Source organism: Gorilla gorilla, chromosome 5 (genome assembly GCF_029281585.2).
Source record: "Gorilla gorilla gorilla isolate KB3781 chromosome 5, NHGRI_mGorGor1-v2.1_pri, whole genome shotgun sequence".
NCBI classification, from domain to species: Eukaryota; Metazoa; Chordata; class Mammalia; order Primates; family Hominidae; genus Gorilla; species Gorilla gorilla.
The window spans coordinates 111621925-111648586 of record NC_073229.2 but is presented as its reverse complement, the minus strand read 5'-3'; the positions used below and the strand labels follow the sequence as shown (position 1 = coordinate 111648586).

General features: G+C 40.7%; 1 protein-coding gene and 1 non-coding gene across 2 annotated transcripts in view; both read right to left on the bottom strand.

The window, feature by feature from the left end:
• The window catches only part of SLC35A1 (solute carrier family 35 member A1), a 39571-nt gene extending 16368 nt beyond the window's left edge, over positions 1-23203 (bottom strand). The window contains exons 1-2 of the mRNA XM_004044383.5: positions 22924-23203; positions 18358-18535 (exon numbers count right to left, since the gene is read on the bottom strand). Coding sequence (XP_004044431.1) covers positions 18358-18535; positions 22924-22939 — 194 coding nt within the window. The 5' untranslated portion in view covers positions 22940-23203. The remainder of the gene's footprint in view (positions 1-18357; positions 18536-22923) is intronic.
• On the bottom strand, positions 7337-7444 carry LOC115935111 (U6 spliceosomal RNA). The gene has a single exon (XR_004070820.1). It is a non-coding gene; the product is annotated as a U6 spliceosomal RNA (small nuclear RNA).
• Positions 23204-26662: the final 3459 nt, after the last annotated feature.

Sequence of the window (26662 nt, the reverse complement as noted above, 5' to 3'; positions counted from 1 at the left end):
AGGCTGAGGCGGGCAGATCACAAGGTCAGGAGATCGAGACCATCCTGATTTACACGGTGAAACCCTGTCTCTACTAAAAATACAAAAAATTAGCCGGGCGTGGTGGCATGCACCTGTAGTCCCAGCTACTCGGGAGGCTGAGGCAGGAGGATGGCATGAACCCGGGAGGCAGAGCTTGCAGTGAGCCAAGATCGCACCACTGCACTCCAGCCTGGGCGACAGAGCTAGACTCTGTCTCAAAAAAAAAAAAAAAAAAAAAAAAAAAGACTTTGAGGGGCTAGGTTAAAAAACCAATAATGAGGTCAACTTGAGGACAAAAATACCCTTCATATGAGGGACATGATTTTTACTTCCTCCTCAACACCCTGAACCCATTATAGCATGGGTACAAAAGGATACTGAAAATGTAAACCCAGAAGGAGAAATAAACAAAGCTGGATAATCTGTAGGTATTTGACAGATACATTAATTTCTCTAGATAATACTATGAAACAGTAGAATCATTTTCTCTGGTCTTAATATGGATATGTAGTTCAAAGTTAAGATATATTTGGTTTGTTACTAAACACACCCAAAGTATATGTACATTAACATTTACACATCCTGCTAGGGATAGTCTTTATAAACTGTGGTGAATAGCAAACAATAAAAAGTTGTTTGAGCTGGTGCAGCGGCTCACACCTATAATCCCAGCATGCTGGGAGGCTATGGCAGACGGACTGCTTGAGTCCAGGAATTTGAGACCAGCCTGGACAACATGGCGAAACCCCATGTCTACAAAATGAGCTGGGTGTGGTGGTACGCACCTATAATCCCAGCTACTGGGGAGGCTGAGGCAGAAGGATTGCTTGAGCCCAGGAAGCGATGGTTGCAGTAAGTCAAGATCACGCTACTGCACTCCAGCCTGGGTGACAGAGTTATACCCTGTCTCAAAAATAAAAGGTTGACTTTGTTCCTTTGTTCCAAGGCAATATGAAAGTGTTTTCACTTCCTTTTCTTTATACTAACAATGACAGGTTTAAATCTAAACTGTTAGTGTTAACAGCTGTGATACAGTTTAGTAAAGCATTACAACAATTTTCCCGTGAATTGCAGCAGTAATTAATTTTATGAAAAAGTACTTTTAAATGTTGTATTGTTTATCTTTCAACCAAATTATAGCTTAGAAATTGATAACTTAAAATTCAAATATTTGGCCGGGTGTGGTGGCTCATGCCTGTAATCCCAGCACTTTGGGAGGCTGAGGCGGGCGGATCACGAGGTCAGGAGATCGAGACCATTCTGGCTAACACAGTGAAACCCCGTCTCTACTAAAAAATACAAAAAACATTAGCCAGGCGTGGTGGCAGGCACCTGTAGTCCCAGCTCCTCACGAGGCTGAGGCAGAAGAATGGCATGAACCCAGGAGGCAGAGCTTGCAATGAGCTGAGATCACACCACTGCACTCCAGCCTGGGCAACAGAGCGAGACTCCGTCTCAAAAAAAAAAAAAAATTCATATATTTAAAAAAATCACCTTATTTACATGTACAGCTTTCACAATATCCAAATGCTAATCTGCCCCTCCCTCAAAACAGAATTTACTAATTTCTCTTTTAATTTAAAAGTTATCTGATATAATCATTCATATGCACAACAGTATATGTACAAAGATAATTATTACATCTTTGTGTTGGAGTAGAAGACTGGAAACAACCCAAATGCCCATCAGTACAGACTGGTATATATGGTATCTATACATAATGGAATACCATGCAGCTTTTAAAAAGAATGAGATAGATTTCTATGTACTGACATAAAACCACCTCTAAGGTAAAATACTTGTGCTAAAAAAAAAAAAAAAGGAAAGTGGGGTACAGTGTACATCACACACAAGGCCCAGCAATCTCTTGCACGTAACATTTACTACTTTGACCACGTCAACCTTATCTATCAAAGTAGCCATCCATTAATTCCTTCCCACACTCCCTTTTTCTTTTCCAGTTCTAACTTCTTATTGAAATAAGTATAATTTCACATGCCAAAACTTCCAGGGTGTTGTAAGTATAATCAACAAGGATGGGGGGAATCTCAAGTTAAATACAAACAGAAGCCAAAAACAACTGTCTACAAAATTATACTTGGAGAAAAAGAGAACTCAAATATTCTAAAACACAGTATTTTACTGTATGTTGTAAAACTAAAACAAAGAGAACTACATACAAATACATACTTCAGTTAGTAGTTTGTTTTTTTCTCAGGTAAATATTGGAAATTCTGAAACTACTCATTATCTATTCTAGGATTGAGCAAATAAGTAAACATCTTCAGCATAATGGGAGCTAGAATCCTCACCATTAGATAAGGGAACAAACATGGGTAAGGGGAAGTTTAGAATGAACACAGTGATGTTAGATCAAAATTGTGGTATCAATCAATGTAGAACTCTTTGTTATACACACACACACAACTAGATTTAGATAGGTGTGTATGCATACACATGCATATATATTTCACAGCTCTGCTAAAAGGGTCTAAAGTAATGATACTCCAGTATCAATGTGTATACCAAATGCCTAGATTCTGGTTTCCAAATACCATTCTGGAAAAAAAAGGAATAAAGGATCCTTGAAGAAATGTATGATTTCAGGGTTGGGGCAGGGAAAGTACAAGAAAAGCCTGTAACAAGATATGCTAAAAAGAAACTGTTTAATCCCACTGTGCAAATCTGGGACATTTTGAGCATCAAAATAATGATAATAATGGATTCTAACCTGCACAATAAAATAATCCTTGAGTCCATGTTCAAATAAATACAAAGAGGGAGAGAAAGGGGGGAAGAAGGGAAATTTCTAGAGTAGAATGCCAATAAATGTATAAGTAATGATGAAGTATTAGGAAGTTATCATTTGACTACAGTAGCAGACCACAAAACCAGTAGGTGAAAGTGTGACGAGAAAGAGAATATTCATCTAGTCTCAAAGTATCTCTCCAAAAGACACTTGTTAATAGCAAAGAGGAAACTGGTAACTTTATGTGGAGAAACCTAGCAGGCATTACCTTAATCAAGAAACCAGGATTAGGCCAGGTGTGGTGGCTCATACCTGTAATCTCAGCACTTTGGGAGGCCAAGCTGGGTGCATTGCCTGAGGTCAGGAGTTCGAGACAAGCCTAGCAAACATGGTGAAACCCCATCTCTACTAAAAATACAAAAATTAGCCGGGTGTGGTGGTGCATGCCTGTAATCCCAATCCTAGTTGGGAGGCTGAGGCAGGAGAATTGCTTGAACCCAGGAGGAGGAGGTTGCAGTCAGCTGAGATCATGCCATTGCACTCCAGCCTGGGCAACAAGAGTGAAACTCCATCTAAAAAAAAATCAAGATAAATCACCAGTAATGGAACAAATAGATACCACATACATCTTTATATACTGCACTAAAAGGGACGCATCATTTCTATGATATCCCTGACCCAAAAAAAACCCTAAATTTAATCATAAAACTCAATAAACATAATTTGAGAGATATTCTACAAATTAAATGGCCTGTGTTAATATCAATGACATGAAAAAAAAAGATGCAGGAACTCTCTAGATTAAAGGAAACTAGAGACATGACAATTAAAAGCAAACTGTAATCCTGGACAGGACTGAAGTCCAGGAAAAATAACTATTTTGCTATAAAGGACATTGGTGGGCAATTGGAAAAAGGTATATGAGGTCCGTGAATTAGGTAATAGTACTATATCAGTACTGATGTCTCAATTTCGATAATTTTATTGATTATATATAAGAGAATGTCCTTGTTTTTAGGAAACATGCACTGAAGAATGTTAGGGACAAAGAAGCATCTTGTCTAAATCTTACTCTAAAACAAATCAGAAAAAAATTATATACATGTTCACACAAATAGAAGAATGTCATAAAACAAAAATGTTTTGTTGTATGTGTAATGTGCTATGGGCTAAATGTGTTACCCCTTAAAATTCATATGTTGAAGCCCTAATCCCCAAATGTGATTAGTATTTGGAGAAGGGTCTTAGGTTTAGTGAGGTGATGAGGGTAGAGTCCTCATGATGGAATTAGTGCCTTATAAGAAGAGGAAAAGGCCAGAGCCATCTCTCTCTCCATCACATGAAGATACAGCAAAAAGGCAGCAGTCGGCAAACTAGGAAGAGGGCCCTCACCAGACACCTAATCTGCCAGCATCTTGATCCTGGACTTTCCAGCCTCCAAAAATGTAAGAAATAAATGTTGCTTGAGCCAACTGGTCTATGGTATTTTATTATAGAGCCACCTGAATGAAGAAGACACATGGCAAAGTGTTAACATTTGGAAATAAAAAGTTAAGAGAAAAAATTATTGTAAACTACTGAAATGTCTAACAACGCCACTGTGCTTATCTTTGTCTTAATCAAAAATACTTAATTACTTCATTTTTCTGAAAGACTCATAATTTGAAAATCAGAGTTCAAGAAACTTGTCTTCTAATCCCATCATTGTCAATTACTTTCTAGGTTCCTTTGGCAAATTAAAATTTCCCTCAGCCTAAGATTTCTCATCAAAGAGGAGGAAATAATAGTTTCAGCCAAAATGAAGATAAAGGTTGAGTAGCCCAAATCTGAAAATTCAAAATCTGAAATGTTCCAAAACCTAAAACTTTTTGAATGCCAACATGACATTCAAAGGAAATGCTCATTAGAGCCCTTTGGATTTCAGGTTTTCAGATTTGGGATGCTCGTATCAAATTAATATAATGCAAATATTTCAGAATCCTAAAAATTCTGAAATCTGAAACACTTCTGGTCCCAAGCACTTTGGATAAGGGTTAGTCAACATGTAGAAGAATGAAATGAAAATAAGCTGTATTTACCAGCTTGTTTCCCTCACCTGTTTCTAAGGCTGGACATCAGAGTGTTTCCTTAACACTTTCACTCTCTGGCAGCCTGCCATTCTCAATAGCAACAATTCTGAATAACTGAAGGCAGCAAATATAATCTTAAAGGAGGATGTGTGGCATTTTACATAACACATTTTGACAATGATTACTAGTTGGTATTCTACAGAGTATAGCTACCTGCTCTCTAAAGAAGACATCTACCCATGAGGTTTTCAAAAATACTTTTCAAAGTCCCAAAAGGGGGCATTATTCTTTTCTTTGGCTTTTCTAGGGCATTTTAAATTTATAGCAATAATACACTTTCAGTGCTTTCCTCGTATTTTTTGCCTAGTTTTCTTGGAGACCACAGCAACATATGCACCTTTGCCTTCTGTTCTTTTACCCCAACGTGAAAGAAATATCTTTTTCCTTTTTTTCAAATAAAAATTACATTGGGAGGCCGAGGCAGGTGGATCATGAGGTCAGGAGCTCGAGACCAGCCTGGCCAACATGGTGAAACCCCGTCTCTACAAAAAATACAAAAATTAGCTGGGCATGGTGGTGTATACCTGTTGTCCCAGCTGCTCAGGAGGCTGAGGCAGGAGAATCACTTGCACCCAGGAGACGGAGGCTGCAGTGAGCCGAAATCACGCCACTGCACACCAGCCTGGGTAACAGAGCAAAACTCCATCTCAAAAAAAAAAAAAAAAGATGACAATATATATCAAGCACCCTTCACTGAAGCAAGTCTGTATTTCTTCTAAGAAGTTAAATATCCTAAAATTTTCAAGTAAATTGCATTTATAATTTTTTTTTGAGACAGGATCTCACTTTATCCCCCAAGCTAGAGTACAGTGGTACAATCTCAGCTCACTGCAGCCTCCACCTCCCAGGTTCAAGCGATCCTCCTGCCTCAGCCCCTGAAGTAGCTGGGACTAAAGGTGCACACCACCACACCCAGCTAATTTTTGTATTTTCTGTAGAGATGAGGTTTTGCCATGTTGCCCAGGCTGGTCTTTCACCCCTGGCCTCAAGCAATCCACCCACCTCGGCCTCCCAAAGTGCTGTGATTACAGGTGTGAGCCACTATACCCAGTGTGCATTTATAATGTTTAATAGAGTTCTCTTTTAAATATTTTAAATACTGTCTTTGTCTGCTTTGTGTTGCTGTGAAAGAATACCTGAGACTGGTATTAAAAAAAAAAAAAAAAAAATTTGGCTGGGCGCGGTGGCTCACCAGCACTTTGGGAAGCCGAGGCAGGCAGATCACAAGGTCAGGAGTTCAAGACCAGTCTGCCCAATATGGTGAAACCCTGTCTCTACTAGAAATATAAAAATTAGCCAGGCGTGGTGGCACATGCCTGTAGTCCCAGCTACTCAGGAGACTGAGGCAGGAAAATCGCTTGAACCTTGGAGGCGGAGGCTGCAGTAAGCCGAGATTGCGCCACTGCACTCCAGCCTGGATGACACAGCAAGACTCCATCTAAAAAAAAAAAAAAGCTCACAGTTGAGCAGGCTGAGAAGTTCAAGGGCATGGCCCTGGCTTCTTCGAGGGCTTTCCTGCTGCATCACATGGCAGAGAAGGTCTAAGGGGAGGTAGACACGTGTGAAGAGAGCAAAACGTGAGGAGCATCCTGGCTTTATAACCCACTCTCGAGAAATAATCAATTCCTGCAAGAACTAATCCCGTCTCTTCAGAGCCACAGCTCACTACCAGGAAAACAGTACCAAACCATTCATGAGGAATTTGCCCCCACAACCTAAACACCTCCCACCAGACCCCGCCTCCCAACATCACCACACTGGGGATAGAATTTCAGTATAAGTTTTGGTGGAGATAAATCACATCCAAGCCACAGCATATAACCAGGACAAAGAAAATATTTGGAATTAGAACTAAGCTATTGTCTTCCAATGTTTTAGCAAACCAGTTATACCCTTCAGCCTACAAAACTTTTACCATACTAATGTGAATGTTAGGATATCCATGCCTCATGGCATGCAACCCATCTACAGCTACCCTAAGGAAGGCATTAAAGGCAAGAGAAAGAACAAAAGACAATGGGGTCTCAGCCATTTGACCTAGATTGCCATCATGGGTTCTGTCCAAAAAGGACTACCTGGTTACAGAACCTCTCTACCACCTCAAATTCTGAAAAAGAGACTGGCATTTCATTTAAAACATGGATCTGGAACCTTGCTGATCCATTTGATCACACAAAATTTTTAGTCAGAGATTGTATGAATTAGTCCCTTTCCAGGCTCAAAGTTGTTACGCATGAAGTGAGTGTGACTAGACTTCAGATCTCCAAAACCTCACCAAGAACAATCCATGGAGCTACAATTGCCTCTGCTTAAATGCTTGGGACCTGAAGATTCTAATTTGCACACTTGATTGAGTTATACCTACCCTGGCCTGCTTAATTTAACTCTTACAAAGTTCTAGGGCACTGCCTCAGTACCAGACTGACTCCTTTGTTTTTTGAATGTGGAATGCTTTACAAATCTGCATGTCATCCTTGTACAGGGGCCATGCTATCTTCTCTGTACTGTCCAAATTTTTAGTATTATGTGCTGCCAAAGCAAGCACTCCTTTGTTGTTTCTTAAACAAGCTGCCTTCCATCTCTCTAAACAGAGCACACCTATCATGTGTTCCTCTTTATATTAGTCCTGGGGTTTCTGGTTATCCTGTCCAGAAAACAGCAATCTTTAAGGTACATGGAGTCAAATGACATTACAAATAAGATTGTTTTTACACGATCATTGTTTTTTAACAATGTCTTCCAATTCCATGAGATTAAATACTTTTATGTGATAAGAACTCCCAAATTTACATCTCTAGCCCAGACCTCTCTTCTGAGTTCCAGACCCATTTAATCCAACTGCCCATTTGGATGTCTCAAGACATTAAAAACTTTAAATTATACCTACCCAAAATCAAACTGTTGATATCTTTTTCCCCCAAATCTGTTTTTCCTGTCTCAGAAAAAAAATAATAATAATAACTCTACCCAATTGTTTATACTAGGAAACACAGATATGCTTCCTGATACCTCCCTTTCCTTCGCCTACTATAGTTGATTATTATTATTCATGGACTGTATGTGTGAATTCTCCACTCATTAAAATGTATCTGTAACCCCCAAATCAATGCTGGTAACACTTGCAGTCATTGGCAGACACGTGCAGAGTGGCAAAAATTTGATTCACCAAGTGTGCACATTCCTGGCTGACGCTGAACAAGTTAACATTCTGCCTTGTTTCCGCTTTCAGATCATAAACAAATGCAATCTATTCAGTACCACATTTTTTGCATTTTTGTGCTTTGTGTTGGTGATTTTGTTTAAATGGCTCCCAAGCATTGTAGGGCTGATGCACTGTCTGATGTTCCTAAGTATAAGAAGGATATGCTATATATTATGGAGAAAATACATGTGATAGATAAGCTTTGTTCAGGCATGTTATAGTGCTGTTGGCCATGAGTTCAATGCTAATTAATCAATAATATACATTAAATAAAGTGTCTTTAGATTGAAGCATACACAAAACAAGGTTATTGTATTGATTAATTGACAAAAATGTGATCAGTTGCTCACAAGAAACTACCCTGTATATCCCCTAGGAGCAGGGGTTTAGTATTCACTAGTTTAGTGTTGGTGGTGACTTTATAGAATATAACTACTGTGATTAACCAGAATTTACTATTTATCCAAACCCATCACGAAGTCCTACAGATTCTACTGCCAGAGCATAACTCAAATCCATTAACTTCTCTTCGTGACCTGTGCTGTCATCCTAGCTGATCATCTCTTGCCTCTATTGTTTCCCTACTTCCAATTCATTCTCAAAGAGGTCAAAGTGACTCTCAACATGGGTTCTACGTTAGTCCCTCACTTTAACCATTTAATGACTTTTTCTTTTTTTTCTTTTGAGACGGAGTCTTGCTCTGTCACCCAGGCTGGAGTGCAGTGGTGTGATCTCAGCTCACTACAACCTCCGCCTCCCAGGTTCAAGCAATTCTCCTGCCTCAGCCTCCCAAGTAGCTGGAATACAGGCATGTGCCACCACGCCCAGCTAATTTTTGTATTTTTAGTAGAGATGGGGTTTCACCATGTTGGCCAGGCTGGTCTTGAACTCCTGACCTCAAGTGATCCACCTGCCTCAGCCTCCCAAAGTGCTGAGATTATAGGTGTGAGCCACCGCACCTGGCTCCACTCAATGATTTTTCTAATGCACTTCAGATTAAATCTAAAATCCTTAACAGGTCCATACTACTACTGTGATACCCTGATGACCTCTCCTGCTTCATCTCAGCACCAAAGTCAAGGACTTTTCTGCCTCAGGGATTTCAAACGCGCAGTTCTCTGCCTCCTCTCTGCTCTTTTCTTGCCTAAAGTCTACTCAATTGACAGGTCTAGGTTTAAACGTAACTTCCTCAGAGAGGAAACCCTTTAATCCAAAAGCAGGCCCTCTATCATGCGTGTTTGTAGCACCCTCTACTTTTCCCTCATAACATCACGTATTTATTATTTATTATAATATTGGTTTTCCAACAGACTATAAGTCCATGAGGGCAGAACTACACCTTTTTAATTTGCAGTGTTCTAGTGAAAACACTAGAATAGTGTTGAGTATATAATTGAGGTTTGATAGGTATTTTCTAACTAAATAAATGAATGCATGAACCTGACTGTCCCATTATATCTTATTAACAATACCTTGAAACAACTTAGAATGACTATTTGCTTCCAATGTTTGGAAGGAATGAAACACAGATTTGAAGATGGCAGTGGTATGTTATTATCTAAGAGAACCTTAATTATAACCAAAACATGGTTTCAGGTGCTACTTCGATAAGTTTCTGCCCCCACCTCCCACTCCCGTATAATATATGTACTTACTTTAACAATTAGCCAAGACTATTCACTAAGCAAAGAACATTACTGAGCAAACAGCATCAGAGACCATACTAAATAAACAAACCACCAAATGGACTGCTCTATAATGAGATTAAGCTTTCCACAGTTCCAAAAAAATTGAAGTTCTAGTATAATACTTTGTATCAACCCTATAAAGTTATTGTACTTTATCACAGTGTAAAGAATGGGCAAAAAGGAAGAAGCTTTTACTTCATTTAATCATAGTTTTAAATGAAGTTTAATTTTTTTTTTTCCATTTAAATAGTAATTTCTTTTCCTTTCCCTGTATTCATTCTCCAGAAAACTCAAATCAACATTGAGCAAATGTTACTAATTTTTACATTAACTCTGCAGTATTTTTCTGGAAATATGGGGGAAATACACTATTTTAATCACCAGGATCTAAGTTCTTCTAATTTTTTTTTTTTTTTTTTCGTTTTCTGAGACAGAGTTTTGTTCTGTTGCCCAGGCTAGAGTACAGTGGTACAATCATGGCTCACTGCAGGTCCTCGCAGGCTCAAGCAATCCTCCCACCTCAGCCTCCCAGGTAGCTGTGACTACAGCCACACACCACTACACCCAGCTAATTTTTTTATTTTTTGTAGAGATGGAGTCTCATCATGTTGACAGGCTGGTCTCCAACTCCTGGGCTCAAGAAATCCTCCCACCTTGGCCTTCAAACTGCTGGGATTACAGGTGTGAGCCACCACACCTGGCCAAGATCTAAGTTCTTCTTAATTTTTCTCCTCTGAAGAGAAAGTTCAAGTTCTAAACCTTTAGTTATTTCTAATATAATTCTTCCACAGCCTCCCATAATATCCTGAAATTGTCATCCTTTCTGTGAGATCATAGTCTTCTCTGATTTGAAAGCAAAGAAAAAAGTCTAATTTCATTTTTTTTAGCTCTACACAATTATTTTAACATTACATGGGAAAGAATTTTCAAGCAAATATAAATTCAAACATGAATCAACTTTGGTTTCCTGTGCATATAACAAATCATCTCATAACATTTTTTGTAACAATTATTTTCTGATATTTAGAAGCCTCTCCATCACAGCAAATAAAACACTGACATCCAACCTGTGTTTTAACAGACTAGATAACATCCTGTTTGCCTTTCATCTACTTACTCTTTTTGAATTACCAATTTTAATATGTGTACAAAGAATTGACAAAACTCAGAGTACCTGGAAAATATTTTACTTTTTTGCAAACACTAAATCTAAAAGACCATTATAAAGCTCTAGGCCCTTTGATTTGCTGCTCCTCTTAACTGTTCATATCACTCTTAATGGCCCACAGTCTGGCCATGTATTTTATTCATCTGTTAGATACAAGTTCTAAATTTCTCTTCAAAGAATCAGCATGTCAGTACGTTCAATTCTTTGCCTTCTACTTTTAAACTTAACTTCTTTGTAAAGCACCTTTTCTGATTACCCTCTCCACTCTGACTCATTCTGATTACCTGCTCCACCCTAATTCCAATTACCTGCTCCACCCTGATTCATTCAGATTACCTGTTCATTCTCCATCCTGACTCATTCTGATTTCCTACTCTGCCATAACCATTTTTCCTGCCAAACCACTCACCCCATTACTCTCTTTAAATTAGCCAATCAGAATTAGTTTAGCCTGTGCGGTCTAACCCTAGCCAATAGGTGAATGACACAGCAGCAGGGGCCACGTGCATCAGGAATAAGACCCCCTTTTCCTCCCTTGTCCAAGTGTGTGCTCACCACTGCTTCAACTGTGAGGGTGTACCCTTCTATAGAAGGAAACTGCCTTGCTGGGAAGAAAAAAAGAAAATTTTATATTCGAGTGCTATTTCTTTTGCGGCACCAAAACTTTGTAACAATTTAGGGGCTCGTCTGGGATTACATTCCCCTCCAGAGGCAGTCTCTGGTTCTCTCTTGTGAGGAGGTGCACCCCGCCCCCTTGTGGCGGCCTCAGGGGTGAGAAATCAGGACCCGCCCAGTGCAAGGAATAACCCGAGCTCTCAGCAACACAGAAAGAAACCAAACCGGCTGGCAACCTGGGGTAAAGGATCCTCACATACCACAGCAATGACTGTGCACAGACCAATGAAGAAGAAACCACGGGAGCCAGTAAAGTACTTCCTAGGTGGTCAAAGTCTGGAGGGCTGAATGTGTGTGTGCGTGAATGATCACAGACACCCTGCTTGTGGTGGTGTGTGGATGGTGACAATCCTACTGCTGGACGGAGTGAGTGCGTCCTCTCTGCAGTTCCACAGCTACCTCATATGGCTTAGGGCGGATCCTGCTGTGGGATTTATACCAGCACGCCAACACTAAGAAGGGCCTAATTCTCCCTTGAGGGAGCAGCCAGAGAGGACAACATGAGTGGGAAGTGTGCAAGGGACCTTCAGAGGGGGAAAGGGAGGAAACATGTCAACCTCCCAGGGCAGGCAAGGCAAGACACCCTGGTTTGAGGGGTTGAGCCTTCCACGGCAGGCAAGGCAAGACATCCCTGGTTTGAGGGGTTGAGTCTTCCAGGACAGGCGAGGGAAGACACCCCTGGTTTGATGGGTTGAGCCTTCCGCTAATTTCAGGGGCTGAACCTCAAAGAACTAAGAAATCCCCATTACGGGGGGTTGAAACTCAAAAAGAGGTGAAAAATCCCCATGGGGGTACATTGAACCTCAAAGAGGTGAGAAATCCCCATTGTGGGGGGCTGAACCTCACACAAACCTCCAGTAGTAAGAAAAATATTCAGAACTCCCCTTTCGCTTCTTCTCGGGGGAAAGAAAGGCTAAACTCCACTCCCACTGGTCACTCCCCTAGGGGAAGGAGGAGAGGGAAGAACAGCACCATGAGCAGCTGGCAGAGGCAGGGAAAGACCAGCAGAGAGGAAAGAGAAACTGGGAGAGGAGGTCAGAGAGAGAGAGAGAAAGAGACAGAGAGTCAGAGAGAGAGAAAGAGAGAGAGAGAGAGAGAGAAGTAATAATAACAGTGTACCCTATTCCTTTAAAAGCTAGGGTAAATTTAAAACCTATAATTGATAATTGAAGGTCTTCTCCGTGACTCTATAACACTCCAATACCACCTTGTTGTCAGTGTAAACAAGGGCACAGCCTGAAAGCACTGAGATCACTGACTACCCGTAGCCTTCCTATCAAAAATCCTTAACCCAGTAACCTGCAGATGACCCAAATGCATTCAATCTGTACTGGCAACTGCTTTGCTAACAGAAGAAAGTAGAAAAATAACTTTTAGAGGAAACCTCATTGTGAGCACACCTCACCAGTTCAGAACTATCCTAAGACAAAAAGGTAACTTACTAACTCAAAAATCTTAAAGTATGGGGCTATTCTGATAGAAAAAGATGATTTAACATTAAACCACTGATAATTCCCTTAACCCAGCAGGTTTCCTAACAGGGGATCTAAATCTTAATTAATTACCATACAAAGGTCCGACCAGACCTAGAAGGAACTCCCTTCAGGACAGGACGATAGATGGTTCCTCCCGTGTGACTGAGGGAAAAAGCCACAATGGGTATTCAGTAAGTGATAGGGAAACTCTTATAGAAGTAGAGTTAGGAAAATTGCCTAATAGTTGGTAAGCTGTTTGCACTCAGCTAAGCCTTAAAGTACTTACAGAATCAGGAAGGAGTGGTCTATACCAATTCTAAGTTAATTTAAACTAAAGAAAGTCTTATTAATAGCAAAGGATAATTGAAATCCCAAACTTACAAGGTTTTCAACAAAGGTAAAGTTTGCTAAAAGTTAGCAGTGTAATATGTATTATCCTAACTTCTAATCTTGTGGCCTTAGGCAGTCTAGTCCACAGACCTGAAGGAAGTTTGCTTTGGAAAAGAATGGTTATCATCTTGGGGGAAAAAAAAGGAGGGGGGAGGGAGAATTTATATAATAAGAATGTTATATGGTAAATTATTATCCTAAAATAAATTAACTGGTTATTTAAAGAAAGCGATGTTTGCAGGAAGTCAGAAAATTGAGGCCTGTCGAAGATTGCGAAAGTCATGAAAAATGCTATAAAAGGGAACTTATGCAAGAAATGTTGTATAATTTAAAAGTAATTAGGCCTCCTGAATGTAAAACTATTGAAGAAACAGTTTATGTGCAAGGTGTATAATGAAAGTAAAATATACTTTTGGTAAAAGGATAATAAGGAGGCATAGAATGTGGATTTTTACCTACATTAAAAGGTTAAAAAAAATTTTGTTTTGAGCGTTTAAGCAAGTTTTAAAATGTTAATTGTAAAGGAAATTCTGTGTGTAACCATACTGGCTAAAGTTAAAGGGGTATCATCCAGTTTTTCTGTGAACTGGACATTAAAATAAAAGCACAATGGGTTTTTCTTAAAACACTAAAAAACACTAAACTGCTCTTTAACAAAATTTTATAAAAGGTTAAAAAGAGTCTATGGAAATCTTACCTTATGGTCAGACATTAAAATCGGATAAATACGTCTACAGGGTTTTATTAAAATTGAGTTTAATATTAATAATACACTAATATAAAGGTGAAATTTAGCTTATCTGGTATAATCATACAGGAAGCATTGTCAAATATAAAATGGTGTTTGGCTTTCTTTGGTCTAAAAACTAATAAAAATAGGTGCTAAATGAAATTTCTCAGGAAGAAGGCACTAAGGACTATAAAGTCCACTGCTGGTGTCCCCCAATTTTTTTTTTTTTTTTTTTTTGAGTCAGAGTTTCGCTCTTGTTGCCCAGGCTAGAGTGCAATGGCGCGATCTCGGCTCACCGCAACCTCCGCCTCCCAGGTTCAAGCGATTCTCCTGCCTCAGCCTCCCGAGTAGCTGGGATTACAGGCATGTGCCACCAAGCCTGGCTAATTTTGTATTTTTTAGTAGAGACAAGGTTTCTCCATGTTGGCCGGGCTGGTCTCGAAACTCCTGACCTCAGGTGATCCACCCGCCTCGGCCTCCCAAAGTGCTGGGATTACAGGCGTGAGCCACCGCACCCAGCCTGGTGTCCCCAAATTTAAAACAAAAGATCAGTTTCTCATAAATTATATACTTGGTTTATCTTCCACTTTCCTTTCCCTCAAAACTAAAAGTCTTTTAGCACAGGTACCACCCCTAGAATTTCTGGTAAACGCGCACTAGCCTGGGGATCACACCCTCATCAAAGGGTAGAAAGAAGGAAAACTCAAGCCAGCCTGAGAAGGACCCTACCTTGTGCTGCTAACCACCAAGACTATGGTTTGTACCACAGAAGGGGGATGGACACATCACACCCGAGTCAAGCAAGCACCATTATCATCAGAATCATGGACCATTGTTCCCGGATCAAGCCCTACCAAATTAAAGCTAAGAAAAGCTTAGTCTATCTATCTTTTCCTTTCCTTTCCTAACACAGTGCCTATATCCATTACTATTCCTACCACTAGCAACTCTAACCCCACTTTAGAGCATTTCTATGGCTTAGGAGCAGAGGTCACTGGAAAGGATCCTATAGGCTTCTTTAAGATGCGCTTTGTTCTCCCTGCTCTACCTCCTACAACTGCCCCTTTCACAAACCTACGAAATAAAACTATGCCTCGCCTCATGCCAAATGACAAAAGCAAGGTCTCAGTAGTAGAAATAGGAGATCTAAGGCAAACCATAGCTATTGAAACAGGGTATAAAGATGTAAATGCCTGGTTAAAATGTATTAAATATTCCATTCACACTTTAAACAAAAGTAACTGTTAACGCTTGTGCGCACAGTAGGCCAGAAGCCCAGGTTGTTACCTTTCCACTGGGATGGTCCTCAAATCAAGTGGACATGGAGTGCATGGTAGCTTTTTCAAGATTCTACCGCCTGGAATAACAAATTGTGCTAAGCTCTTTCTCTGCTATTTCCTGAAGTTCAACACCCTGCAGGTCAGCCCCCAAGGGCCATCCAGCCTCCATCTTCCAAAACCAATTTTGCCTCGTGTCTCTAACGACAAGGGGAAAAATTTGGCATTTCTTGGAGACTTAACAGGATGCAGTGAAGTTAGGCACTTCCAAGAGGTGACCCGTCAATCTGCCCTTATTCATCCCTGAGCGGATGTATGGTGGTATTATGGAGGACGTTTACTGGACACGCTGCCAAATAATTAGAGCAGTAGTTATGCTCTAGTTCAATTGGCTATCCCTTTTACTCTGGCATTTCATCAACCAGAGGAAGGAAAAATAAGACATCATAAAGCGAGAGAAGCTCCTTATAGGTCATTCAACTCTCATGTCTATTTAGATGCAATTTGAGTCCCACGGGGAATACCAGTTCAATTTAAAGCCCGAAATCAAATAGCTGCAGGATTTGAGTCAATATTTTGGTGGGTGACAATTAATAAAAACATAGATTGGATAAACTACATCTATTACAACCAACAGCAATTTATTAACTACACTAGAGATGCTGTTAAAGGAATAGCTGAGCAATTAGGGACTAACTGCCAGATGGCTTGGGAAAATAGGATAGCCTTAGACATGATATTAGCAGAAAGAGGAGGAGTTTGCATCATGATTAAAACTGAATGTTGTACCTTCATCCCAAACAACACCGCCCCTAATGGAAGTATAACAAAGGCACTGCAAGGTCTGACTGCTCTGTCCAATGAGTTAGCCAGCAACTCAGGGGTAAGTGACCCCTTTACAGGATGGCTAGAAAAGTGGTTCGGTAAATGGAAAGGAATAACAGCCTCAATTCTTACTTCCTTCACAGCTGTAATGGGTGTACTTATTCTTGTCGGGTGCTGTGTCATACCATGCATCTGTGGGTTGGTGCAGAGTAAGTGCTCATAGAAATGGCACTTACTAAAACCTCCCTTAACTATCCTCCACCTTATCCAGAGAAGCTTCTTCTTTCAGAAAATTGAGCAGAACTAAGCCAAGGCATGTTAAAGAAGTTTGAAGAGAAAGAGCTTAAGGAAAATGCAAGAGGAGGGGATTGTTAGATACGAGTTCTAAATTTCAAAGAATCAGTATGTCAGTATGTTCAATTCTTTGCCTTCTACTTTTAAACTTAACTTCCTCGTAAAGCAACCTTTTCTGATTACCCTCTCCAGCCTGACTCATTCTGATTACCTGCTCATTCTCCACCCTGACTCATTCCGATTTCCTGCTCTGCCATAACCATTTTTCCCGCCAAACCACTCATCCCATCACTCTCTTTAAATTAGCCAATTGGAATTAGTTTAGCCTGTGCAGTCTAACCCTAGCCAATAGGGGAACGACAGAGCCGTAGAGGCCACGTGCATCAGGAATAAGTCCCCTTTTCCTCCCTTGTCCAGGTGTGCGCTCACCATTGCTCCTTCTGTGAGGGCACACCCTTCTATAGAAGGAAAACTGCCTCGCTGAGAAGAAAAAAAGAAAATTTTGTATTCGAGTGCTGTTTTTTTTTTTTGTGGCACTGAAACTTTATTTATAACACATATTTTTCATATTCGAACTACTTCAAGTGGATTAGTATAAGCCTTTTCAAGATCTAGAACCAATTTTCAACACTTTCACTCGGTATCTTTCCCAAAATGATAGCCATGCTTGCAGTTGCATTATCAACTGTCTCATCACACATTGCTGAAGCTGAAGCAATCACAATGTCTTGTAACATTTCAATATTTAAATGTAATGTCTGTTTCTACATAAAAGCCTACATACAACACTATTCCTCCCTGCTTCCCTTCACTCACCAACACACATCTTGAAACCTGTATGACTTCTTAACTGCCCCAATGACTCCTATAGGTCCCCATCTCATAAATCTTTCCCCTGGTAATTTAACTATTAGATTTTATTTAATTTTCAGCACCCCATATTATTTTCTCAAATTAAAAAAATGAACAAACTGAAGCTTAAAGAGGTTACAAGTGTGTATGCAGCCACAATCTCAGTCTAGGATTAAAATTAGGTCTATCTCCTCCAATGCCCCTAATTCTTAACCCTCTCTTATACCACATCCTTAGCTAAACAATTCTTGCATGACGTTTCTGATTCAAAGCCCGGTGCTGCCACATACTAACAGTGTAATCTTAAGGAACCTCAGATGCTGCGTCAATAAAACAAGGGTAAAGTACTTACCTTGAAAATGTGGAAGAAGTAAATGAGAAAACACAAAAAACACATAGCACAGTGCCTAGCACTTAACATAGGAAACACTCAAGAAATGTTATCATTATTATATTCATCCAAAACACAAGTCAATAATTGTTTTCTGTAAGGGCCAAACAGTAAATATTTTAGGCTTTGCAAGCCAGTCAGTCTCCATTACACCAAAACCAGGGAGCAAGCTGGATTTGGCCCATGGGACATAGTTTGCCAACTTCTATTCTACAGCAACGTTCTTCAACCTCAGCAGTACTGACATTTGGGGCTGGATAAATCTTTGTTGTGAGGCTGTCATGGGGATTGCAGGATGTTTAGCAGCATCCTTGGTCTCCACCCACTAGATGCCAGTAGCATCTCTCAATCTTCTGGGGGGCAAAATCACCCCTAGTTGAGAAACACTGACCCAGAGCAATTAAACATATAAAGATGTAGCTTGAATTTTCTAACAAATACCCTCACCAGGTAGAAAAATAATTTAACACACTATAAGTATTTATACTCACTTAGCTAAAATTCCCACACTTAGCAATAACTTTATAACTTCTGTGATACACACGGCTGTGGTTGAAAAGTAGAGTTCTTTGTCTGATGTCCTTGTGTATCTTAAAGCTATGGTATAGACTGCAGCCATCAGGGTCATCACTGCCAAGCAGTATAACTTGAATAATAAAGTGACATTGTCTGGAAAATACGTGCAACAAAGACATTACTTAGTAGACAATATATGTATATATAAGTTAATAAGCTAGTTATAGCCTAAAAATACTTTCCAATTCCAAGCACAAAATATTCTCTAAAACTCATGTTTAAAAATTTTTTTCAAAACAATGTTTGCCAATTACATGAGCACACACACACACACATACACACACACACACACACACACACACACACACACACACCACAGCTGACTTTAAACATCAGCCAATTAGGCATAAGTTTGGTTCCTAGGGAGTGCCCCAATTGCAAGACTATGTAGCGTACTGATTCTAGTTCAGGATGTTATAAATTACATTATATATATATTGTTGGTGGTGGTGGTGGGTTGTTTTGGAGACAAGGTCTCACTCTGTCCCCCAGGTTGGAATACAGTGGCGCGATCTCAGCTCACTGCAACCTCCACCTCCCAGGTTCAAGCGATTCTCGTGCCTCAGCCTCCCGGGACTACAGGCGTGCACTACCACAGCCAGGTAATTTTTTGCATTTTTAGTAGAGATGGGGTTCCCCCATGTTGGCCAGGCTGGTCTCTAACTCCTGACCTCAAGTGATCCGCCCACCTCCACCTCCTGAAGTGCTGGAATTACAGGTGTGAGCCACCGTGCCAGACATATATTTTAGGACAGGGTCTCACTCTGTCACCCAGGCTGGAGTGCAGTGGCATGATCTTGACGTGATCTCGGCTCACTGCAAACTCCACCTCCCGGGTTCAAGCAATTCTCTCGCCTTAGCCTCCTGAGCAGCTGGGATTACAGGCACCCGCCACTACGCCCAGCTAATTTTTGTATTTTTAGTAGGGAAGAGGTTTCACCATGTTGGCCAGGCTGGTCTCGAACTCCTGACCTCAGGTGATCCACCCACCTCGGCCTCCCAAAGTGCTGGGATTACAGGCATTAGCCACCACGCCTGGCCCCAGCACATATTTTAAATATTTTTATGATTACAAACTTGTGGATGCAAAGCATGAAACCAACTGCAGCAATGTATATTCTAGATTTAAAGGCAGCAGAAAGAAAATAATAATTGAGAAATGAGTGGGGCTTAATATAAAACTTTTTCACAATAAGAACGTACAACTAGCCACTTATTTCATTGCATTATACAAAACAATAATTCATAACACAGGAAAAGAATATTAAGAACGCACCTCTATAAAACTAGAAACGCAGGAAACATATAAACACTTAATTTAAGAATTGCCTGCAAGTATATCTGAGCAGCAGCCATCTCTCAGGTACCAGAGCCTGTCCAAGACCTTTGGTAAAACCATAAGCAGTGGGTACCAAGTCTCCCTCATACTTCCTTATTCCCAGACCTGCTCGGGTACTGCCATCACCCAAGGATCAAACTATTTCTACTTTCCTTACCCACCTCCCACCTATTGTCCCCCAGTTCCCCTTCATCTCCATTCAAATCTTTAGGCTCAAGGTTAAACAGGGATCAGCAAATTTTTCTGTAAAGGGCCAGAAACAAATATTTTAGGCTTTCCAGAGCCATACTTTTGACAACTCCAGGTTAAGAACCAGAAGGACACCAGGTGACTCCAGCCTGCTACTTTAACTACATTATATGCTAAGTAAGACTTTGTTCACTGCTTTGGGAGCCTAATCACAATTCAAAGATGGTTTTCATAGGGAAATAAAACAGGAGTTTCAAACAGATTATCTTTAGATACAGTATGGTTGGAACTTACAAGGCAACAGGTTCTTCAATATAAATATTTTCCCGAGTGCATTAAAAAATATTTTCTGAATTGTAGGCAATTTTTAAAAACCATATCAGGTTTTAAATAAAAAGTAAAACAGAAGAAATAGTTTTTAACTGCTTAAACTTTCTTTCCAAAAGATCTGAGGAGCCAAAAATCAGTGTTTATATAAAAGGAAGTGAAGGAGATCACTATAATACTTCCTTTGTTCTAAAACTTTCCTACACAAGGGAAAAAATATGACTTCAAAAATATAGAGCAATAACCTTTAATCAGTAGAAGAGAAGGCACTTCCCATCTTCTAGATAAAGGGTGAATAAACTATATATGTCGCCAGTTTACATGAGGCCTGTGAACTCACGATTGTTTTACATTTTTAAATGGCTGATAAAAAATGTAATAACATCTTGTGACACGTGAAAATTGCAGGAAATTCAAATTTTAGTGTCCATGAATAGTTTTATTAGAACATAGCCATGCTCATTTGTTTCTAAATTATCCAGGCTACTTTTTTTTCCCTACAACAGCAGATCTGAGTAGTTATGACAAGAGACTATCCAGCCCTTCACAGGAAAAGTTTGCCATCTCATGTCCTAGATTATCAACACTTTCATAAATAGGAGAAGTTAGGGCTGATAAACTAAAAAGTACTTTATTTTAGCTATTGTACAGGTTCCTGATTCCAAAAACAACAAAGTGAATATTTAAACACTAAACCAAATATTGATAGCCTACAAACATATTCTGACTTATAATATTGTCATTAACTTGAAAAAATACCTTTTTGCATAGTGATTATATGGGAATATATATTATATTCTTGAAAATAACTACCGATCTAAGTGGAAGGGTAATCAAATAAGTTTAGGTATGTGCAAAACAGATTGGGCTTTGACATGGAATACCAGTTTTAAACGTATTTCAACTTTTAAATACTAAATGTTTTTAAGTACGATTTTCTCTGGCAGTTTAACATCAGACCAAACTATTTCTTGTTGACTCCATTCACAAATTCTCCAGTATAAAACTTCAGTTATTAGCAATTTCAATTATTTCAGGGTAACCGCAAAAGTCCATATGTAATCACTTCAAATTGGGCAAATAATTCAAATCACACCCAATGCCAGTAACTATAAACCTAGCCCACAACTCAACTGGCAGCCACATCTTAACCCTGCATTGTTCCCTGCTTCTCACGAAATTCTATTAGCTCCCACATAGTGTTTGTGTGGAAATGTCCCCCAAAAGAAACTTACAGTTTAAAATGTTTTTTTTCGGTTATGTTTTACTATAGTTTATGGGGACATTATTTGTAATACCTAAGAACTTAGAAATTCGGTAAGTCCCAGATAAATCCTTTGTGGATATTCGGAAACTATGGAAACTGTAGTTTTGTTAAGATTACAATCAACGCTCAACAAATATGTATTGGCCATAAGCCTAAACCTTTACATTGTTGCAGCTATTTCAAGTAATGATTTGACTTCTGTAATTTATAAGTTTTCGTTCGGATCAATTTTGCTATCCCCATTCCATTTTAGTTATCAAAACAATTCTATTTCTTTTTCCTTTATTTCCTGTGTTGCTACAAAAAAAGGCTTTTAAGATTGGACTTATTTGAAATGAAACAGAAAGAAGACATAAGAGAAGCATATGCAACTAAAGACAATGCCCCTGGGCAGGGCCTGATGATAAACATGGACCCCGCAACAGGGAAAATAACTTGACACCCACGCAAGAAGATATTCCTTATGTATTTGTTCAATATTTAGTCAAGGGTGAAGCCAAGTGCTCTATGGAGGAAGGGTGGAGCAAGAATCCGGGTGTTGCCCAACTTCTCCTAGTTAATGCACCACAGTCAAAGAATCCACCTCTGGTCCCAACTTACACACACTGCTCAGCAAAAAGTGGTGCGGAGTCAATTAGACTCGCCCTCCTTAAATGTCAATTAGTCAACAAATACGCCTTCACCCGAATGTGCCATCCCTCAGGAGGAGGGAGGTGGATCTCAGCTTCCACCCCAAATATCAGAGTGTTCCTTCTAACTGCATACAGCATTCTCTATAATTACACACAGCACACAGGTGGGAACTGTTAACGACTGTTATCTTACTTTCGTTACGATTTCAGTGCTGTTTTGACGCCCCAGTGATGTCTTTAGTGGTTGTTGCATGGCCCAGCCACCGCATGGGATCTGCGCCCGGAGCCTGCCTTTAAGCCTCTGAGCATCCACAGGGCAGGAGGCGCAGAGGAGACCGGAGCCGCGGGGCCAGGGTCAAGAACTGTCCTGCCTCGCTGGGTAATGCGGTCCAGCCCCGGACCCACGCCCTGGCCCCTCTCCGGGTCCGCCGCAGCCCCGGCCTGTCAGAATTCGGTTCCCACCCACTCCCAGCTAGTGGAGGTCAGTGCGGTCTCTGACTGCCGACCTGCCCAGCGCGGAGTCAGCCGCGGAGACTGCAGCCGCAGCGGGAGGCCGGCTGCCCTGACTGCCGGGAGCGGCTCCACGCAAACTCCTGACGCCTTAGCCAGGCCCCGGAAGCAGTGGGCAACCAGGGTGCTCCGCTGCCCGACAGGGGCTGACCAGCGCAGATGTTCGCCCACCGCCGCCCCCCGCGGACTCCCCACTCCCAGCAGACCCAGTTCTCACCTCTCGGGGCAGCCATGGTTCCCCGACAGCCCCGCGCGGAACTGACGCCCGCCCCCTCCGCGCCCCCGCGCAGGACACCGGGGACCGCCCCTTGTGGTCATAGAGACGAAGCCGCTCGGCCTAGAGCGCCTCGCCGGCCTCCCGGTCGGCCACGCACTAAAACTGGGCTCAGGAATCCAAGCTACACCCCAAAATGGGGAGAACGCGGATCGAAGGGAGGCCTTCCCGGCCGCGTCCTAGGTGATAGGTGTGTGAAATTCGGTTGGGGAGGTAGTTCTGTAAACTGCGGCTCCCCGCCGGCTAAGGAAGTTGAGTGAAGGGAGCGTTGCCGTCTGGGAATCGTAGTCCTCACAAAGGCGTGAGTAGGCGGCAAATAAGGATTTGGGTTTAGCCTTGGGGATTCACTCCTGTCCAAGCTGCTAGAGAAGCTCCCAGAACTCGTAAAGTAACAGAAACTACTTGCGGCAACATTTGTAACTTCCACCTAGCTCATTATGTTCCACTGTTACCTTGTGTTCTAGATAAGTTATAATTTATGCTACATATCGTTCAGAAGTCTTGTGCCTGTTCCATATCGTCAGCATTGTCATCGGTTGTATTTACCCAGCCAGGCATTCTAACTAATGATCTTCGCACAACAAAACGGCCTTTAAAAAATAAGATGTATCGGCCGGGCGTGGTGGCTCACGCCTGTAATCCCAGCACTTTGGGAAGTCGAGGCAGATGGATCACCTAAGGTCAGGAGTTCGAGACCAGCCTGGCCAATATGGCGAAACCCCGTCTTTACTAAAAATACAAAAAATCAGCCGGGCGTGGTGGCGCAACCGGTAATCCCAGCTACTCAGGAGGCCGAAGCGGGAGAATCACTTGAACCCGGGAGATTGCAGTGAGCCGAGATCGCGCCCCTGCACTCCAGCCTGGGCGACATAGCGAGACTTCGTCTCAAAAAAACAAAAAAAAATTAGATGTATCAACAGGCATTTTAACCACTATAATCTCCACTTTCACTAGGGGATGTTAATTAGCTATCATAATTGATATTAGAAATAATTCATTGGTGAAATAAATGATGTTCAAGATATGTGGATTGGTTTAAAATAATATGAAAATACCTCAGCACTTACAGGAATAGGGATGCAAGATTCTGAGCTGCCCAGCAGCCCACACCTTCCGCAGCATGTTCTTTCCCCAAAATTGTCCTTTTAGAAGGTTGGTTATATACCATTGTCTTGTTAAATATACATATAGATATATCTGGTCTGTTAACATTGTTGGAACATTTTGCATGCCTTATTAGCATCATATTAATATTGGGAGGGGCTCCCAGGAGACCAGAGTTGACTCTGTAGAGGCAGACATTTGATTAATCTCATTTTGTAATAGTGTTGGACTTTTCCTCTACCTGATAGTAAGTGTGCTCACTGGTGCTAATCTTCCCTTACTGTAATTGATACAGTTTCCACTAGTAGAATTATTCAGTTCTCTACTGTGTATGTACTTATGCATACATTTAAACAGACTATTCATATATGTACGTGAAATTAATTTTAAAAATTAAAAATATTATATCATATAGTCCTTCCTTTGTTTTACAGCTACTGCTTTGTATGGTTTATCTTGTCCCATTTTGGACTATCATTATAGTGTCAGCTTACATCAATTAAGTATAATTTCTAAATGCTCAATTTGTTCCAAAAGGCCCTTGTAAGCCTGCCTCTGTTTTCAAGTCTGCACCAGCTGTTTTTACTTTTTTTTTTTTGTCTTTTTTTCTTCTTGTAGAGATTGTGGGTGGGGGCGTCTCACTTTGTTGCCCAGGCTAGTTCTCGAACTCCCCACCTAAAACAATCCTCCCACCTCAGCCCCCCAAAGTTCTGGGATTACAGGTGTGAACCACCACACCTGGCCTGCACTAGCTTTTTGAAGCATGTTTTAATTTCTGGCAACAAGAGGTTTTGTTTTTTCCTGTCCTAGGTGGTAGAATCAACTAGGAACTATCATTCCTTCTGGTGAGGAAGCGCATTTTACACACACGCACACACACACACACACACACACACACACACACACACACACACAGAGATCCCAATTAAAGTGGTGGGTCAAATGCTGCTGAGCCATTTTTGTGGCATTTCTCGTTCATATAACATCATGCTGTTGAATCCTACTTTTCTTATACATTTTCATTGCCTCAAAAGACTATTATACTTAATTGGCATCAACCTTAACTAGATTTTCATGCCTCTTTGTCCTAACCCAGTTAGCCCAAGACCAACAGGACAAACCTGTCAAACTATAGTCTGACAAAGTTGAGCTTACTGATGCCTTCTGATATAAAGTGGATATTTGTCCCTGCCCAGATCTCATGTTGAATTGTAATCCTCAATGTTGGAGGTGGGGCCTGGTGGGAGCTCTGGATCATGAGGACAGAACCCTCAAGAATGGCTTGGGCCATCGCCTTGGTGATAAGTGAGCTCCTGCTCTGAGTTCACAGGTGATCTGGTGTTTTAAAAGTCTCTCTCTCTCTCCTGCTCTGGCCATGTGATGTGCCTGCTCCCACTTCGCCTTCCACCATGAATAAAAGCTACCTGAAGCCTACCCAGAAGCATATGCCAGCACTGTGTTTCCTGTACAGCCTGCAGAATCATGAGCCAATTAAACCTATTTTCTTATACATTACTCAGGCTCAGGTATTTCTTTATAGCACTGCAAGAACCACCTAAAACACATTCCAATGAGGGAAACTGAACACTAGAGGTATCTCAGGAAACAAAGAAAAAGATAAATTTATAGAATTTTAGGGAAGGATGGGATTAGGTGAAATTTAAAGGAAGCAGTGTTTGATAAACTCAAAGCAGGACTATATGTATCCAATAGGGACTGTAGAACAGTCTCAGGATCCTGTTTCTTGAAAACTACAAAGTTACCATAGATGTGGAATGTTGTATTCAGGAGCCCCTTAATTGAGGCTGCTTCTTTGTATGAAAATGATGTAGATCCCCCCAAGCAAAAGTAGGGTGTTTCATTCTTACTGATGTAATTTCAAGCAGCAAGTTTTCCTAGAGTATATGATTTTAGAGAACAAAGTTTTTCAGTGAATTAGAAAGCAAACACTCAAAGAAGGGCCTTGCTATTATACTTTATAGTGTCAGCGTATACTTAGTTATTTCCCATTAACTTTGCAGCAGGCTTTACCTGGGTTTGTTATCCCAGCTCAATTAATGACCAAGCAGCTATTTACAGTCTTACTCTGAGCTAATTTTTACTTTCTCACTCTGAATTATCCTCAGTCTTGGAGGAAAAAAATATTGATTTAATGTCTTTCTTTCATGTGTGCCTAGTTTTCCTTACAACTCTGGTTAGAGAAAGAAGCAGCAATCCTTAACATATGAGATACAAGGCCCTGTGCCTGATAAGATAACCTTACAGTGCTTCAAGCAGCCATTGCTAATGCCACTTGAGTCCCTAATGATTTCTGATTGTCACTAGAAAACTACAGTATTTGCTTCAATCCCCTGCTCTCTTCCATTTCCTGCTCATGTATCAGAGCTACCCTAGTCTCAATGATGTGTATAAAAAGAAGCCCAGTACTGTATCCATTGGTAATAAAGTAAAAGTATGAACTTAATTAAATAAAAAGGCTGTGAGGAGGCAAATACCAAAAGGCTTAAGGAGGTTATAATTGAATTCAAATAATAGATTATTAAATGTGGTAATGTTTAAAGAATAGTAAACAGTTAAC